This window comes from Paroedura picta, chromosome 2, assembly GCF_049243985.1.
Source record: "Paroedura picta isolate Pp20150507F chromosome 2, Ppicta_v3.0, whole genome shotgun sequence".
Classification (NCBI taxonomy): Eukaryota; Metazoa; Chordata; class Lepidosauria; order Squamata; family Gekkonidae; genus Paroedura; species Paroedura picta.
In genome coordinates, this window is record NC_135370.1 from 143,622,566 (window position 1) to 143,640,965 (window position 18,400).

At 48.7% G+C, this 18,400-nt stretch overlaps 1 protein-coding gene across 4 annotated transcripts in view; it reads left to right on the forward strand.

Moving 5' to 3' along the window:
- AKAP6 (A-kinase anchoring protein 6) overlaps positions 1–18,400 on the forward strand; it is a 320,657-nt gene that overhangs the window by 125,410 nt on the left and 176,847 nt on the right. For all 4 annotated transcript variants that reach the window (XM_077323052.1, XM_077323054.1, XM_077323053.1 and 1 more), the window contains one exon: positions 3,180–3,343. In XM_077323052.1, the coding sequence (XP_077179167.1) occupies positions 3,180–3,343 (164 nt within the window). The remainder of the gene's footprint in view (positions 1–3,179; positions 3,344–18,400) is intronic.

Below are 18,400 nucleotides of genomic sequence, written 5' to 3' on the forward strand. Positions count from 1 at the left end.
TCTACCCCCAATTTGTGCTCCTGCATGGGTGCTGGAGCACTGAAGTTCCCAGTGTGTAAATGGTGTTTCTTGTAAACATAAAATATCTGCATTTTGCTTTTTTAATAGGTTGAAAATTTTCATGCATTTCAGTTCGTTAATATTTACTGATACTATAATTAATTTATCCATTTTGTCCCGAGGTTGATGCCACAGTTGTTTCTTCTTCTGAGGTCTTAGGTAAACTTTGATTTGTGTTGTTTAAAGAGTTTCCTTCAATTCCTCTATGTGGATCCTCTGATTGCAGTTCTTCAGCCAATAACCTAGCTTGTTCTGATTTGATTACTTTCCTTCCTTTGGTACTATTGCAGATGGTATTTACAAGTGATATTTTATCTCTTTCTCTTGTGGAATGCTTCAAAAAGTCAAAATCTTTCTTTGTCCTTAACATACTGCACTTCTTTAACTGCTACTTTAAAGGGGGATTCTTTTTGCTTCTTTAATATTGTGTTTTCTTATTATTTATTTATTTATTTATTTAATTAATTTATTTGATTTCTATACCGCCCTTCCATATGGCTCAGGGCGGTTTACATACAACATGGGGGATACATGGAACGAATTAGTACATAACATAAACAAATACAACAGTGAAGTGAACTAGTATATCTGAGGTAGCTTATTCTTGAATGCAAATCTTGAATTTACTGTAAATCTGTGGTCCCCAACCCCCGGTCCGGGGACCGGGACCGGTCCATGGATCAGTTGGTACTGGGCCGCGGCTCCTCCTTGTCCTCCTCCCCAGCTGCTGCCTTGGGGGCTGCCCTGCTACTCTGCCACCGGCTCACCTTTGGTACTCTCCAGCGGCCACCATGAGTGGGGCTCCCCTTTGGCATGGCACTGCGCAGCTGCTGCTGGCAGCACCCCTTCCAGCAGGCGGTGGGAAGTCAGGGGCACCAGGGGGAAAGCAAGTGGAGCAGGGGTTCAGGCACCGGCGACATCCCTCAGCAAAAGACTACCCGCCCCCCGGGCCTTAGTAAAATTGTCAAGCGTTGACCGGTACCCAATGATAAAAAGGTTGGGGACCACTGCTGTAAATTTCTGATCCATGTTGGGGAAATCTTGTATTTTCAAATGAGTAATTCCCAAAATCTCACTTCCAAATTTAGCCTCCCCAAATATTCTTGTATGCCTCTAAAATGCAGATTTTATATTATGTATTATTGAAAATTATATTTTAAAAGAAAAAAGAAAGGGAAGAAAAAATATGGGAAAGAAAGGAGGAAAATCTATTTGATTTGTGGACCATTAGAAACCTACTTTAATTTATTAAACCCATAGAAGGCCAAGAAATAAAAATTTAAAGGGGGAAGGAGCTTTCCCAATTTTATTTTTATTTTCTAATATTCTGATTCTTATTAATTTATATTAATTTATATTTTTATATCCCACCATTCCCAAAGCCAGCTCATGGCAGTTTACAAACTAGGGCAGTATACAGTCCTTCTATGGTTCCCATCATCTGAAGGGGGTAGGAAGTCAAAAATCATTATTTTATGTGTTGTAAATGATCAGAGATGGTACTCTTGTAGATATTAACCATCGAATCTGTTTGTCAAATCTGTCAAACTGCTTTTTTCTTGCTGTGTCACACTAGAGCCAGAGCTCCAATCCCTTCAAATAAACACCACTCACCAAGCCAAAGCAGAAAACAGTTGTTAGTCCACAGAGACAACAATCCATATAGAAGATAAAAATGTGTGAAGTGGGATAAAATTTATCTGAAAAGTAAGAATACAGATGATTTCATCTGCTTCTAATGTTTCTGCTCTGTTTTAAGTTGAGGTTTTCTTGAAAGAAATAGTTAAATTAGGCACAGTGCATTAGTTTATCTCTGCACTGTCATACATCCCTTGTTAATTATTTCTCTGTATTTTTTAGTTTGAAGTCCATACATTTTCAGAAGTTCTCTTTACCAGTGAAGTCAAATACTGCTGGGGATCTGCCAGCTTTCCAAGATAAATTATAAATCCTAGGTGGATCTTTAAAAACAAGCCCAAATATTGTGGGTTTATGAAAATAAGAGTTCAAAAAGAAGAAAAGGGAAAAAGAAAAGTAGAATGGGGGGTCAGCTGGCAAATGTAGTTTTCTTGTTCTCCACTGACTTTGTGGAGACTAAATAAATCAGCCGCCTCCCCATGGATTCACCTATCAGTTCAATCATCCATGGGAGATGTGAGTATAAAGTAAATACACCTACATTGAGTTAAGTCTGGAGCTTTTCCAGGAAGAAGTCAGAATGAAAAAACATTTGAAGAAAAAGAAGAGTTGGTTCTTATATGCTGCTTTTCTCTACCCGAAAGAGTCCCAGAGTGGTTTACAGTCACCTTCCCTTTCCTCTCCCCACAACAGACACCCTGTGAGGAAGGTGAGGCTGAGAGAGCATTGATATTACTGCTCGGTCAGAACAGCTTTATCATGCTGTGGCAAGGCCAAAGTCACCCAGCTGGTTGCATATGGGGAAGTGGGGAATCAAACCCAGCTCACCAGATTGGAAGTCTGCACTCCTAAGCACTACACCAAGCTGGCTCTCAACTTTGCATGGTTCATTGAAAAGAATAGGGCATTCAACTCCTAGAAATGGGATGCATAATTTTTGACCCAGTTGAAGTCAGTTTTATTGAACACATCCTCTATTATTGTTGTGATTAAGAACAGAATATTTACAGTTATTCTGCACATGCTCCACAAGAGAATTAAATAGATTCTCCTCCCCACCCCACTATGAATGCTGTACTAAATCAGTTGGCAGACTTGCCTAATTTTCTGGAGGCTTTAGAATGGTAGCAAAAATAGTTGACTAATAGGGCAATGTGTATATATGGGTGTGGGGGGAGAGAAGGAAAATGAGTAGCTATGTATGTTCTGAATGAGAGTTAGTTCAACATGAGGAAATAGATTATATATTTGTTCTTTACCAATTTTTGTTATGCCTAGTATGTCATGTTCTTGTCATGCTTTATTTTATCAAGCTGCTGCCTGATAGTACTCCTGAAAGGATTTCCTAATAAAGAGTATTAAAAAAACTTAGGGATGTGGATTTCCCCTCCTCCTTTTGTATAAATCTTTTATATAAATAATATATTTAAAATGGAGTTGAAAGTGTTACTTAATTTTCCCCCCCATTTGTTTTGGAAAAGGACTGAAGGACATGCTGCAAATGATTGCAAGTCAATGGAAGGAACTACAGAAGCAAATCAAACGACAACACAGCTGGATTCTTCGGGCTCTGGGTATCATCAAAGCAGAGATCCTGGCTACTGATGTGTCTGCAGAGGATGAGGAAGGGACTGAGAGCCCCAAGGTAAGTGGCTTGAAGTTTGTCTTATTTCCTCTTATTTCCTCCTCCTTTTGAACTAGGTACCACTGAAGTTTTCTTTCCACCCTAAGGCTTTTCATTTCTACTGAGTAATTTTTTTTGTATAAACAAAGTGAAATGCCTCACTCTGAAACAATAATAAAAAAATAGCCCAGACTGAAACTTTCCCCTCCAAATTTTTTTCAGATAGAGCACTTTTGCTCAGTGCAAGGGGATAAGGAAGGAACGTAAAATATTCAGTAAACAAAACATAAAGTATCTTTAACATGAATAATCAGAATGGTTTTAAATTGTTTTGTTGCAGCTATAAATCACTATAATCAGTGCAATCACTCAGCTCTGACATCCATTAGCCGCTTGGTTACAGCAAATTAACAAAGAAGAGAGAAAGTGATTCATTATCTCATTCCTGTTAATGACTATCAGATGCATTGCCTAATTAGGGGATGGCCATTGTAGTGGGGAGAAGGTCATATGCTTTGCCACAAATCTTTTTTGCTTGGAGTTTAAGCCTTCTGTAATGGTGCATGTGTTGAATACGTCAGGCACTTTAAAATATTGATATCCATATCCATTTGGTAAGGACGTTCTTTGGAGAACTAGAAGGCACTTCTCCCTTAGTGCTATGCTGCCATTATTCTAGTCCCAGCGTTGGTGGAAGCCTTGCTGCAGAGAGAAAAGCTGTTTTAGTCAAAGAAAAAAAATGGGAAAGTTCTTGTTGGATATTAAGGATTGGTAAAATCTTAATATCCTTAAAGTCAGCAGAGTGCTTTGATGAGGCAAGTAACACAGCGGGGAGGCAGAGTGCATGTGGAATGAAAACAACAAAGAAAGAAAGACACGTTCACAAATGTGGTACTTAACTAATATAACAACTATTTAATAAAATACTTAATACTACATACTTAGAGGTAAAGATAAGGTTCCTATTCTATTGTAAATAGCTGGATGGAGAGAGATGCTTGAGGCATCTCCCTGCCATCATGTTGCTTCGTGGAGAGATGGAGGAGAAAGAGGAATGGGGACTGTGGAAACAGGAAATTACCCTCTAGGAACAGGTCAGTGAGATCAAAGGTGAGAGTGGTCAGTGTCCTATCTATCTCACTAACTCTATGGTAAGAGAGTTCCTGTTTGCACCCTCACAAATCAGGAGACATTGCACAGATAGCTGTTTTCTAACAGTTCTGGAAGTGGGGAGGGTTGGAAATGGAAGGAGGGTTGCTGCAACATTATTGGGTAGCCAGTAATTCATTGCCTTTCAAAAGGCCAAATGAACATTTTCACCATGTCATACCTATATATGTTTTAAATACATTTTGGCATATGTTCTAGGCATGTGGAGTAAGTTTAGCATTCATTATCAGCGGCACTGTAGTTATTATTCAGTAGTTGCCCATGATTGTCATAACTGAAAAATACATAGTTCTATACAGTCAGACCTTTTCCATATGGGGGATTAGGCCCGGGCCAGCGTTCATCTGGTTGCGGGGCTAATCCTTGCTTCCTCAGGGCCAGCCTGACTCAGGCCCTCAGTTGCCCCGTGGCAAGGGAATGCAGATTCTTCCTAGCAGGTTGGGAAGCCAAAGAACAGATCACAAGGGAAGCAGCCCATTTCTGCCCATTTCAGTTATCTGTCTGACACATAACCTGCAGCGTCAGCAGTGGCTTGCCTAGTGAGTTGCTAGGATGATTCAAGTGACAGAGTTGTGGTGCTTTTATGAGAGAGCATCAGGTGATAGCGATAGAGGCACAGAGGCCACTGCTAAAGTACTTGGTGTGCTGGGTGGTTAGTAGAGCCCAACATGAGTGCTGGTAATGATGTAAGTTGCCAAAGCTGGGTTCTGTTAGCCACTTCGTAGTTGTGCCCCTGCACAATGCTGCTGCGGTGGCCCCACTGCCTGACAAGCCCAGATAAAGACACTGCATCTTTTCCCCTCAATCTTTTCCCCTTTCCTGCTCAATCACTCATTACCACATTGGTGTTCCTGTCATCTCTGCAATGCATTATGGACTCCATCCAAGTACTAACCAGGCCCGACCCTGCTTAGCTTCCAAGATCAGACGAGATTGGGCATGTTCAGGGTGGTATGGCCGTAAACTTAAACTGATTGATATATCCTGACTATCTCTGTTCATTTTGCTAATCTGCTTTATGCCAATAAAGGTGTGTGTAAGTATATATATTATGGGCTCTTTGGAGTCAGTCTAGCTAATGTTGATGCAAAAGTCTAGGTAGCATTGATGCAAGCACAGAGAAAGTGTCAGGAATCAGGCTGAGCCCAGCCGGTGGAGTCCCAAGTGAAAGCGCATCAAGAATCCAACAGTCGGTTGCAAATTCCAAAGTAGAGCTTTATTAGGCAAAGTCCACAGTTAGCTGAGCATGCCAAGATCTTCCTAAGCAAAGATCTTGATAATAACAAAGTACAAGCGAAACGGGTGGGGTAGATATAGGGTGCACCAAATAAAGGAGGGGTGCTCAGAGGGTTTGGCGGGAGAGTGGGTAGAAATGACAAAAGGGGTCCTGTTCTCAGGCTACCAGATGGCCAGGTGCCTTATCGGGGAGATGGCACATTGTTGAGATTTGGCTGTCTCCGCAAGGACACTTACAGTGAGATTGATACAGTTGTTGGGGCTCCTCGCCCGCTGGGAAAGGAAGGGAGGAAACTTCTCAGAGGACAGGTTTATTGCTTTATGGCCTTGGGCTGCCTCGGCCGGAGGAAGCCTGAGAAAGTGGGAATATGCAAGAGCAGTGGGGGACAGGATGGCATGAACCAGGGGGGTCATGACACTCGCCTCCCCTTTAGGTCCCCCCCCCGCTCCCCGCCTTCAGGCTCCTGCGGCTACAGGGGAAGGGCCCGGCTTATCGGGGAAGCGGGAGTGGAATTTGCGGAGGAGAACTGGGGCAGCGACGTCCTCCGCGTCCACCCACTCATTGTCAGAGTCAGGGAAGCCTTTCCAGGAGACCAAATACTGTAATTGCTTGCGGAAAAAGCGGGAATCGACTATGTCGGACAATTCATAGTGCGTCTCTTCCCCCACCATGACGGGGGGTGGTGGACGGGATTGGGGGTGCCACTTATCGGGCGGTGGAGCCTTTTTGACCAAGCTGACGTGAAAGACCGGGTGAACTTTACGGTAGTTCTTGGGGAGTTCTACTCGCACGGTGACCTCGTTCAGCACCTGGATCACCTTAAAGGGGCCCACGAATTGATAACTCAGCTTTTTGCACGGCCGTCTATTTTTGAGGTGTTTTGTGGAGATGTACACCTCGTCCCCCACCGCATATGCGGGGGGGTTCTGGCGTTTACGGTCGGCCCACCGCTTGAAGTCAGCTTTGGCTTTCTTCAGGGACTCTGTCACCTCCCCCCAGGCCTCCCGCACCCGGGTCGCCCATTCGTCCACTCCCGGCGGGGAGGCGGCGGGGTCTCCCGGTGGCTTCACGAGAGTGGGGAAGGGGGGCGAGGCGTAGCCATGAACCACTTCAAAGGGTGCCTTCCCAGTGCTCGAGTGCGGGGCGTTGTTGTAGGCATACTCCGCAAGGGGCAGGAGGGAAACCCAATCGTCCTGGTGGTAGTTCAGGAAGCAGCGAAGGTACTGTTCAAGCACCTGGTTAACCCTCTCAGTCTGACCATTTGTGGCGGGGTGATACGCGGAGCTGAGCCCCCTAGATATCCCTGCCAGGTCCATTAGGGCCCCCCAGAATTTGGCGATGAACTGTGCCCCCCGGTCGCTAATTACCTTGCGGGGGAAACCATGTAGGCGTACCACGTGGGTGACGAACAACTCAGCCAGGCGCTGCGCAGTGGGCAGCCCCGGGCAGGGAACAAAGTGGGCCTGCTTCGAGAATTGGTCCACCACCACCCAAATCACCGTCTTCCCCTGGCTGAGGGGCAAGTCGGTGATGAAGTCCATGGAGATGATCTCCCAGGGGCGGTCGGGGATTTCCAGAGGCTTTAGGAGGCCCTGGGGTTTCCCCACCCCCCGCTTGTGCGCGAGGCACACCGGGCAGCCCGCGACGTATTTCCCCATGTCGCGGCGGGCTCCCGGCCACCAAAATTGGCGGCGAAGCAGCCCCCAAGTTTTCAGGAAGCCAAAGTGCCCAGCAGCCTTGCTATCATGGCACAATTCCAGGATCATTTTGCGCATTGAGGCGGGGACATATAGGCGATCCCCCTTGTACCAGACCCCCTCGTGGGCACGAAGCTGTGAGCGGAGGTTGGCGAGTTGCGGGTCCGGACCCAGGGCCGAGCGGAATTCCGACAGGGGAATCGACAGGGGCACCGTGGGGGGAAACCCAGAGGGGTCCGGAGGGGGGTCCTGGGCCGGGCGCCCCGCCTTGGTCTGGCTGCGGGTTTGAGCCAAGAGCCCCAATTGCTTGGGGGTGAAGACCGTGTCCACCCGGGAGGGGCGGTGTTCCCCCGGGAACATGCGGGAGAGGGCGTCCGCCATAAAATTCTTGCGTCCCGGGATGTGGACGAGGGTGAAATCAAATCGGGAAAAGAAGTCCGCCCACCGAATTTGCTTCGTGTTGAGCGTGCGTGGCTTCCGTAGGGCCTCGAGGTTCTTGTGATTGGTCCAGACCTCAAAGGGGATGGAGGAGCCCTCCAGGAAGTGGCGCCAGGTGGACAGGGCGGTTTTGACCGCCGCTGCCTCCTTTTCCCAAATGGGCCAGTTTCGCTCGGTGGGGGAGAACTTGCGGGAGAGGTAGGCACAGGGCCGGAGTTTGCCCCCCTCCCCCCTCTGGAGCAGAACCCCCCCGACAGCCTCGTTGGAGGCATCGACTTGCACCACGAAGGGCTTGTCGATCTCTGGGTGGGCCAGGATGGGCTCAGAGGTGAACAAGTGTTTGAGGTGCTCAAAAGCCTGCGTGCAGTCCTGGGTCCACGGTAGTGGTGCCCCCGGACGGCCGTCCCTGGCACCCTTCCCCTTGGTCTTTAGAAGGTCGGTGAGGGGCAGGGTCACCTTGGAGAACCCCGGGAGGAAGTCACGATAGAAATTGGCGAACCCGAGGAAGGATTGGAGCTGCCTGCGAGTCCGGGGGGTCTCCCAGTCGAGGACCGCTTGGACCTTCGCAGGGTCCATCCCAATTCCCTCCCCCGAGACCCGGTAACCCAAGAAATCAACCTGGGGCTTGTGAAACTCACATTTCGGGAGCTTGGCGTACAGTTTGTGATCTGCCAGACGGCGTAGAACTTCCCGCACGAGAGCCGTGTGCTCCTCCTCCCCCCGGGAATAAATCAACACATCATCAAGGTAAACCACCACCCCCCGGTACAGCAAATCGTGTAGTACTTCGTTGATAACGTTCATGAACACGCCCGGAGAGCCGCTTAATCCGAACGGCATGACGAGGTACTCGAACTGTCCCAGTGGGGTGTTGAAAGCCGTCTTCCATTCGTCCCCCTTGGCGATGCGGACCCGGAAATAAGCGTCTCGTAGGTCCAGTTTGGTGAAGATGCGCCCCTCCCCCAGGCGACTGAGCAGGTCCTTGATGAGGGGAAGGGGGTAGGCGTTGACCCTCGAGACCGCGTTGATTGCTCGATAGTCGGTGCAAAGTCTGAGGGTGCCATCCTTCTTCTTGGCGAACAAGACTGGAGCTGCCATGGAGGAGGTGGCCGGGCGGATGAAGCCCCGGGCTAGGTTTTTGTCAACGAAGGCGCGAAGTTCCCGAAGTTCAGCCGGGCTCATGTTGTAGAGTTTGGCTTTCGGGAGTTTGGCCCCCGGGACCAACTCGATGGCACAATCCGTCGGGCGGTGCGGGGGTAGCTGGTTGCATTCCTCCTCCGAGAAAGCTTCAGCGAGGTCGCGGTAGCAGGCAGGGATGTCGTCGTCGGGGTTCGGGTAGAGGCCCATCGCTCTCAGCCAGGGGTTGAGCATGGCTGGGCTTTCGGACCATGGGACCACGGTCCCCGCGATGGCCACGGGCGGCGCCTCGGGTTGGTCACGGTACCAGAAGTGTAGCTTGCAGTTCGGGTGGGAGAAAACGAGGCGCTTTTCGTCCCAGTCGATCTCGGGGCGGTGAAGGTCCATCCAGTCCATGCCGAGCAGGATGGAGAAGCCTGCGACGGGGGCGATCGTGAGGGAGATGCGTTCCCAGTGGGGTCCTAGATTCAGGGCCAGGGCGCTGGTGGCGTGGCGGATGGCCTCTCCCCCGACCGGGGCGCCGTCCACCTGGCGCATCACTATCGGCCTGGCCAGGTCCTCCTGACGCGCGGCGAGGGCTTGCGCGATTCCGGGGGTCACCAAGGAGGTGGAACAGCCGGAGTCCACGCAGACCTGGACCTCCACCCGGGTGTCCGCCTCCTCATTGATCAGTACCGCCGGGAGGAGGATGGGGGGTAGGATTCGTCTTGGGGGCGCCGGAGTGCCGACAGGGAGGGTCCGCCGAGGGGCGCCCGGCATGACAGACCGTCCTCGTTTCCCGAGCTGTCCGATTGGGAGGACTCGGGGCTGGTCTGGGAGGAGAGCTCTACCTCCGTCGAGGAGGTGACAGGGGCGAGGAGCGCTCGGGTCCCTCCGTGCTTACCCGCCGATTTGTCGGACAGGCGCTGGCGGTCAGCCGGGCGCTTGTCCGGGGGGCGCTGGCTCCTTTCCGGCTGGGGGGGGCTTTAGATTTCGCTAGGCGTGTTGGGCATACTGAGGTGAAATGCCCCTTCCCCCCGCACTCATGGCAGAGTCCCAGTTGCTTGCGCTTCTCCCGGTCTGGCGCTTGGGCAGAGGCAGGTTGCGAGGCGATCAGCTTCGGGACACTTGGGGTTTTGTCGGTCCGCGACGAACGGAGCAGGCGGGCCGCCTCCTGGCGACGGTGATAGGCTCGGTAGTTCGCGAGGTTCGTCTCGATTACCCCTGCGGCGTCAATCCACTGCTGGAGATCCCCGTCCTCAGGCGGCCCCCGGTTGAAGATTCCGTCGGCCACAGGGCGGTCTAGGCCGTCCAAGAAGGCGTTGATGATCTGGGTGTCGTTCAAGGTAGTGATTCGGTCCGAAATGGCCCGGAAATCAATTACATAGTCCATCAGGGGTCTCCCCCGCTGCTTCAGCTTGGTTAGGGCCTCCGTTGCTTTTCGCTCACGGAAAGGGTCTCGGAAAGCCGCGCGGAGGGCGGTCCTGAAGGATTCTAAGGAGGTAGCTGCCGCCGTCCCCCTCTCGTACTGGGTAACCCACCAGTCCATTGCCTTGCCCTCTAGGTTGCAGCCCAGCGTGCGCACTAAATCGGCCTCGTCCGTGAAAGTATCTCCCCATTCCGCCAAGAAGCCATCCACCATAATCAAAAAATAGGTGAGTCTCTCCGAAGTACCATCGAACTTCACCTTGAATTTCCGGCCCCCCAAATGGTCGTGGCGGCCGCCGCGGGCGGCCCCGTCGTTCGGCTGACGAGGAGGCTGCTGGGGGATCGGCGAGGGCGGCGGGGCGATCGGCGGTTGAGGTTGGGGTTGGGGAGGTGGGGCGTCCACGGCAAGCGGGGCATAGGTCCCCCTCCTCGGGGCTGTCGGATGAGTCCAATCCTCGGCCAGGCGACGATCGCGGGGCGGTGGGGCCGGGTTCGGGGGAGTGGGGGTCCTCGTCGGGGGTTCCCCCCAGGGGCCCGACAGAAACGTGACGGGGTCCTGGCTCCCCGGCCGGGAACGTGATGGTGAGGCCTCCCTCCTCCGACGACGAGGTTCGTGGTGAGGGGGGATCTCGGCGAAGGCTGCGACCCGGTCGGGCCCCGGCCGGGGCTCGGGTTCGGTGTCGACATCGTCCTCCTCCAGCCAGGTCATGGCGCCGGCTGGACGGGAGTAGGTCAGGTGTTTGGGGGGAGCGAACGTCGAGATCAGACCCATGGTTGCGATCCCCCCTAGGGTGTCGAGAGTCCCGTACCACAGCGACGGGGTGCTGTGGTGTTTGGGCTTGTCAGCGGGGCCCGCAGGGGGGCGCGTAGCAGCTCGGGTAGCCAGGGCAGCTGGATCGCCTGGCAGGGATGCGGGTAGGGAGAGTCGGCCTTTCTTCTCCTTCTCGGAGGCGAGGGGGGCGCTCCAAGGTTCTCGACGGGACTCGGCTTGGCGCAGGGCCCGGCGAAGGGCTTCGATTTCTCGTCGTTGGTCCCCCACGCGTAGCATCAGGCCCTTGAGTTCTTCGACCGGGACAAGGTGCTGGGGCCCTTCTCTGGTGAAGTCGACCCCCACCTGGCGCCCCATTTCGACCAGCCGGCCCGCATCTCCTGGGTCGTCGGGAGAGTCCTCGTCCTCCTCCTCGAGGGAGGGTGGGGGCGATTTCCCCGCCGCACTCGCAGAATCCTTCGCGGGGCTCTGGCATGGCGGGGATCGGTGGTCCTCGGTGTCGGGGGGAGCGTCTCTGGCTCCGGCGTCGGGAGGGGTGGTCAACGGTACCGTGGTGGTGCCGTCCTCCGCCCGCTCTTCGATGGGAACGTGGATGATCAGGCGTTGCCGGCCCCCGTCCGGGGACTGCTCCACGATGTCTAACCCTGAGTCCTCCGGGGCTGCCGCGGCCATGGGTAGCGAGGCGCACCAACGGATGGATTAACAGGGAGAAGTGGTTATTATCAATTTGTCAGGAATCAGGCTGAGCCCAGCCGGTGGAGTCCCAAGTGAAAGCGCATCAAGAATCCAACAGTCGGTTGCAAATTCCAAAGTAGAGCTTTATTAGGCAAAGTCCACAGTTAGCTGAGCATGCCAAGATCTTCCTAAGCAAAGATCTTGATAATAACAAAGTACAAGCGAAACGGGTGGGGTAGATATAGGGTGCACCAAATAAAGGAGGGGTGCTCAGAGGGTTTGGCGGGAGAGTGGGTAGAAATGACAAAAGGGGTCCTGTTCTCAGGCTACCAGATGGCCAGGTGCCTTATCGGGGAGATGGCACATTGTTGAGATTTGGCTGTCTCCGCAAGGACACTTACAGTGAGATTGATACAGTTGTTGGGGCTCCTCGCCCGCTGGGAAAGGAAGGGAGGAAACTTCTCAGAGGACAGGTTTATTGCTTTATGGCCTTGGGCTGCCTCGGCCGGAGGAAGCCTGAGAAAGTGGGAATATGCAAGAGCAGTGGGGGACAGGATGGCATGAACCAGGGGGGTCATGACAGAAAGTAGTACATGTGTCATCTCATTTTAATCGATCTGCTCTGGTCATTTCAAAATATTTTATTTCTGGTAGCCAAATTTTGACACCATGCTAAGCTCATTTTGAATTCAGGGCTGCTGTCTCTTGAGAAATTTCTGGAGATTTGGAAGTGAGCCTGAGAAAGATGGAGTTTGGGGAGAGGAGGGATCTCAGTGGGTATATTGTCATATAGTACCTCTTTAAAGGAGCTGTTTCCTCTACAGAAAACTGATCTCTGTAGTCTGCAGGTGAATTGAAATTCCAGGAGATCTCCAAACCCCATGTGGATGCTGGCAATCCTATAAGTTATTTGAAAATGGCAGTCCCATACTTACAGAAATGGAACAAAATTGGCATCTATATTGTGTTGTGCTGAGTAAAACTCTGATAAGCTGAAGTGGCAAAAACATTAAATTGCTAAAGAAATTAAAGAAGAAGAAGAGTTGGTTCTTATATACTGCTTTTCCCTACCAGAAGGAGTCTCAAAGTGGCTTATATTTGCCTTCCCTTTCCTCTCCCCACAACAGACACCCTGTAAGGTAGGTGAGGCTGAGAGAGCCCTGATATTACTGTTCAGTCAGAACAGCTTTATCAGTACTGTGGTGAGCCCAAGGTCACCCAGCTGGCTGCATGTGGGGGAGCGGATTGGATCAAACCCAGCTCACCGGATTAGAAGTCTGCACTCCTAATCACTACACCAAGGGCCATTCTGCACCCAGTAAAAAATGTGAAATCTTTAACTTCGTAAATGCCATATTTTTGGCATTTTTCATGACGTCATGAACATCTAGCGTTACATCTGCAAAACAGCAGCTACATCTTCCATTTTAAAGTGCTTGCAGGGTAATCACATAAACTTGATTACCCCTGCCATGTACTGCGAGCAGGATGAGAGCAGCCAGCAAGCCACAAGCAAAAGACATGTGTATTACCAAAGTAGCAAGATCTCCGGCTCCGGTTCCTGCCCTCGAGCCCACCTCGCTCTCTCTTCACCCTGAACGGGGCTTTCTATATTTTTTAAAAAAACTGCATGGGGCAACAACTAGGCATACAATTGCCCAGGCAGAGAGGGAAAATAACTTTCCCCCAACAGTTTACACAAAAAACGTGCCTCACCAAAAAAAAATCATGGAAAAAATTACTTAACAGCTTCAAGGCTCAGGATTCCAAGAGAGGTAGCAGTAAAAAGCAGCCCTATGCATCTATGTGAATAAATCTATGAATAGATGCTTAGGCATTTAAATGGAAAACTTTTATTTAAAAAAATTAGCTGGCATCACAGTCCCTTTAAAAGAGGGAGAAAGGTGATTGGCTGCCTGTTTTGAGTGACGGGCAGAAGAAAGGAGCGTGTGTAGCACATTCCCCTCTTCCGCCATTTCAAGCAGGTATGCGGAGTAGCAAGACGCGCTAGAGGGAGGCAGAGAAGCCAGAGACGCATTTATTTTTAGTGTTAAGCCAGTTTGCTGGCCTAATGCTGCTATTTTTTCTGTGCGGAATGTCCCCAAGTTTGCACTGGAGCTTCTGTGAGCGAAGAGATAGTTGTCAGTTTACCTGAGATTTAAGACCTCATGCAGGCAGGTTGATGGCTTCAAAAGTAGGTTGATAAGGGGTAGGGAACCTCAGAAGAAGGATACTGAAAAAGAGTGCAGAACAGGGTGAAAAAGAAGAGTTGTTTTTTATTCACTTAGGTAGTCTCAAAGCAGCTTACAATCTCCTTCCCTTCCCCTTCCCAAGACAGTCACCATGTAAGGTAAGTGGGGCTGAGGGCTTTCTGAGAGAACTGTGACTAAGCCAAGGTCACCCAGCAGGCTTCATGTAGAGGAGTGGGGAATCAAATCCAGGTCCCTAGATTAGAGTGTTTCTCTTAACCACCATTCCATGCTAGCTGACTGAGGAAAGGAGACAGGGAATGGATGTGCATACTAGACTTACCAGGAATGCATTCTGTGGAGGGTGAAGGATTATAGAAAATCTGGTAAGAAGATACGGTAGCACTCAAAGCTAAGTCTGGTTGATTGCTGAGCCCAGTTGTGTCTTTTACAGATACTGCAACATTATTGCCTGGTAGTTTTCAGAACTTCAAATCTAGATTTGTACTAGCTGGCCAGTTTTGGGGAACCATCTCCTAATATGTGATTTTCCAGTTCATATGAGAACAGAGGAGTGGATTTCCATATTTGATTCCCCAAACTGTTCAGTATTTCTTTTTACCTTATGTCATCATTGTACATATCCTATGGCCCTTACATTGATAATTCCCTGTATGAATTTCCTTTCACTCGCAGACTGACAGATTAATAAAAACAAAACAAAATAAGAAAAAAACCCTCTCGATTTCAAAAAACACACACTTCAGAAACCATAGGAAACTTGTGAAGCATAATAGAAAATCTAAAGGAAGTATCTAGGGGGTATTTTCTTTTTTTACCTTGTTGAGAGACTGCAGAAGTGAGCTGATTTTACAAATCTCTGAAGAAACTAGAAATAGGAGGAATTTCAAAGTATCTATGAAACTTTTCCCTTAGGACTTAAAAAAAAAGTGCTCCCTTCACTACTGTGGGGCCTTTTCATAAGCTTATAGGAATGGAAAGACTACATTTCTAGAAATGTATTGAACACATTCACACCCAGAAACTCAGATTTTGTCTATAAGATTATGCATTTTATTATGTGGCCTGTGTTTCACTTATTCATAACTAGAAATAGGATTTGGGAAGTAAACAAGGATTTTTCAAACTAAAGCTAAACCATAATCCCTTCAGCTGCAGCAGATCCTGTCCTTGACCTTTAAAAATAAAAATGAAACTAAAGATAGGAAGGAATATTTAAAGTTCACTTAGAAAATTATTATAATTTCCAGATATAATTAAGGTAAGCATTTTTAAGATTAAAGCATTTCTACCCTGAGAAATGTTTCCTTTTTCTGAGGGGAAAAAATCTCTTTGGATAAAAAAGGTGCAGGAGTTTAATTGAGCAATAGAACATAATAATTACTGCTGTTAATAGAATTTTCATTATCCATGTAGAAAAGTGAGGTTGGTATATTTATACAAAGAAATAATCAAAATGGACCCTTCCATTGAAGTGGATAGAAAAGACATTGCAAGTCCGAGAGCTCTGTGTATATCTTAGTCCAAAAAAACACATGAAATATTATTGTTGAATTGGACAGAGCTCTGATATAGCTGTTCTGACAGAGCAGTAATATCAGGGTTCTCTCAGCCTCACCTATCTCAAAGAGTGTCTGTTGTGGGGAGAGGAAAGGGTTAAGGCAATCGTAATCCGCTTCGAGACTCCTTTGGGGTAGAGAAAAGTAGCATATAAGAACCAACTCTTCTTCTTCCATGGGATTTCCATGTGGTTTCTCTGAAGTTTCCCTGCCCTGGTGGTGATCATTTCTTACCTGGAGGTATTAATTTCAGTAATTGGCAAATGAATATCCTTATATCATAACATTATAGCAACTGTATATCAGCTTCTCAGAATTCCTAGCTGTTTTTTTGTAAGTAAGTCTATGTCATCTTTTGTTGCAGAGATATAAGAGGAAAGGTCATATCTCCAAAAAATAGAGGTTACAGATTTCCTTTTTTAAAAAAATGAAATTTGGGAATTTATAGAAGCCAGTACAAAGATTGCTATACCATTACAGTGCTATAACAATACACATTTTTTCAAGCCTCTTGGATATAACTGCTACAGGAACAAGAGCAGGGGAAATTTCTGCTGTTTGGAGATGACCAGAAAAAAACAAACTTTCCTTCCCACACAACAGCCATCCAGGCTTTGTTGTGATGTTTCCCAAAACTTCATAGCAAAAGCAGTCTGAGGAGAAAAGCTAGGGGAAATCTGAGAGCTTTAAACAGGAATCCTGTCTTCCTTCAGCTTTGAATCAGAAGCAAATAATCCATATGGAAAAGTGTCAATTTCATGATTGAGTCTGTCTGCACAATCAAATTTGTCCCATTTGCCCTAGCTGCCAAACAAAAACAAAATGAAACCATCAAAGACAGAAACTGAAAGACATGAACCTCCTAATAAGTGGACATTACAAGTTCATACATAATCAAGTAGATCCAAAATAATGAATATAATATGCAGAATATGATTTTTAATGGTATTTGAAAATGGCTAGGATAAATGGATGAGATTTATCCAATGGATAAATGGATGGGATTTGAACTGGATGAATTCAAATCCCCTGGGCCGGATGAAATGCACACGAGAGTGCTCAAAGAACTTTCCAGAGAACTTGCACAGCCCTTGTCCATCATCTTCGGACCTCTTTAAGGACTGGAGATGTTCCAGAGGACTGGAAGAGAGCAAACATTATCCCGATATTCAAAAAAGGGAGGAAGGATGACCCGGGAAACTACAGACCAGTGAGTCTGACCTCTGTTGTGGGGAAGATAATGGAGCAGATATTAAAGGGAGCGATCTGCAAACATCTGGAAGACAATTTGGTGATCCAAGGAAGTTAGCATGGATTTGTCTCCAACAGGTCTTGCCAGACCAACCTGGTTTCCTTTTTTGACCAAGTAACAGGTTGGCTGGATCGTGGAAATTCGGTTGATGTCATTTACTTGGATTTTAGTAAAGCTTTGGACAAGGTTCCCCATGATGTTCTGATTGATAAGTTGAAGGACTGCAATCTGGATTTTCAGATAGTTAGGTGGATAGGGAATTGGTTAGAGAACCGCACTCAAAGAGTTGTTGTCAATGGTGTTTCATCAGACTGGAGAGAGGTGAGTAGCGGGGTACCTCAGGGCTCAGTGCTCGGCCCGGTACTTTTTAACATATTTATTAATGATCTAGATCAGTGGTCCCCAACCTTTTTCCAGCTGCCCCGCCTGCGCAGTGCGCATGCATGGCCAAAATCGCACATGTGTGGTACATGTGCGATGCGTGGCGCGACCCTGATTCCCTCTCCCCACCTCCCACAGTAAGAAGCTTCCTGGGCCACAAACTTGTGGCCCGGGGAAGTTTTTTATTGCGGGGGGGGGCGGGGAGAGGGAACCGCGGCCCGGCACCCTGGCCTTTGCGGCCCGGCACCGGTCCGCAGACTGCAGGTTGGGGACCACTGATCTAGATGAGGGGGTGGAGGGACTACTCATCAAGTTTGCAGATGACACCAAATTGGGAGGACTGGCAAATACTCCGGAAGATAGAGACAGAGTTCAACGAGATTTGAACACAATGGAAAAACGGGCATATGAGAACAAGATGCAATGTAATAAAGATAAGTGTAAAGTTATGCATCTGGGTCAGAAAAATGAAAAGCATGCCTACTGGATGGGAGATATGTTTCTAGGTAACACTGTGTGTGAACAAGACCTTGGGGTACTTGTGGTTTGTAAACTAAACATGAGCAGGCAGTGTGATGCAGCGGTAAAAAGGCAAATGCCATTTTGGGCTGTATCAACAGGGGTATCACATCAAAATCACAAGATGTCATAGTCCCATTGTATACGGCACTGGTCAGACCACACCTGGAGTACTGTGTGCAGTTCTGGAGGCCTCACTTCAAGAAGGACATCGATAAAATTGAAAGGGTACAGAGGAGAGCGACGAAGATGATCTGGGGCCAAGGGACCAAGCCCTATGAAGATAGGTTGAGGGACTTGGGAATGTTCAGCCTGGAGAAAAGGAGGTTGAGAGGGGACATGATAGCCCTCTTTAAGTATTTGAAAGGCTGTCACTTGGAGGAGGGCAGGATGCTGTTCCTGTTGGCTGCAGAGGAGAGGACACGCAGTAATGGGTTTAAACTTCAAGTACAACGATATAGGCTAGAAATCAGGAAAAGGTTTTTCACAGTCAGAGTAGTTCAGCAGTGGAATAGGCTGCCTAAGGAGGTGGTGAGCTCCCCCTCACTGGCACTCTTCAAGCAAAGGTTGGATACACACTTTACTTGGATGCTTTAGGATGCTTAGGGCTGATCCTGCGTTGAGCAG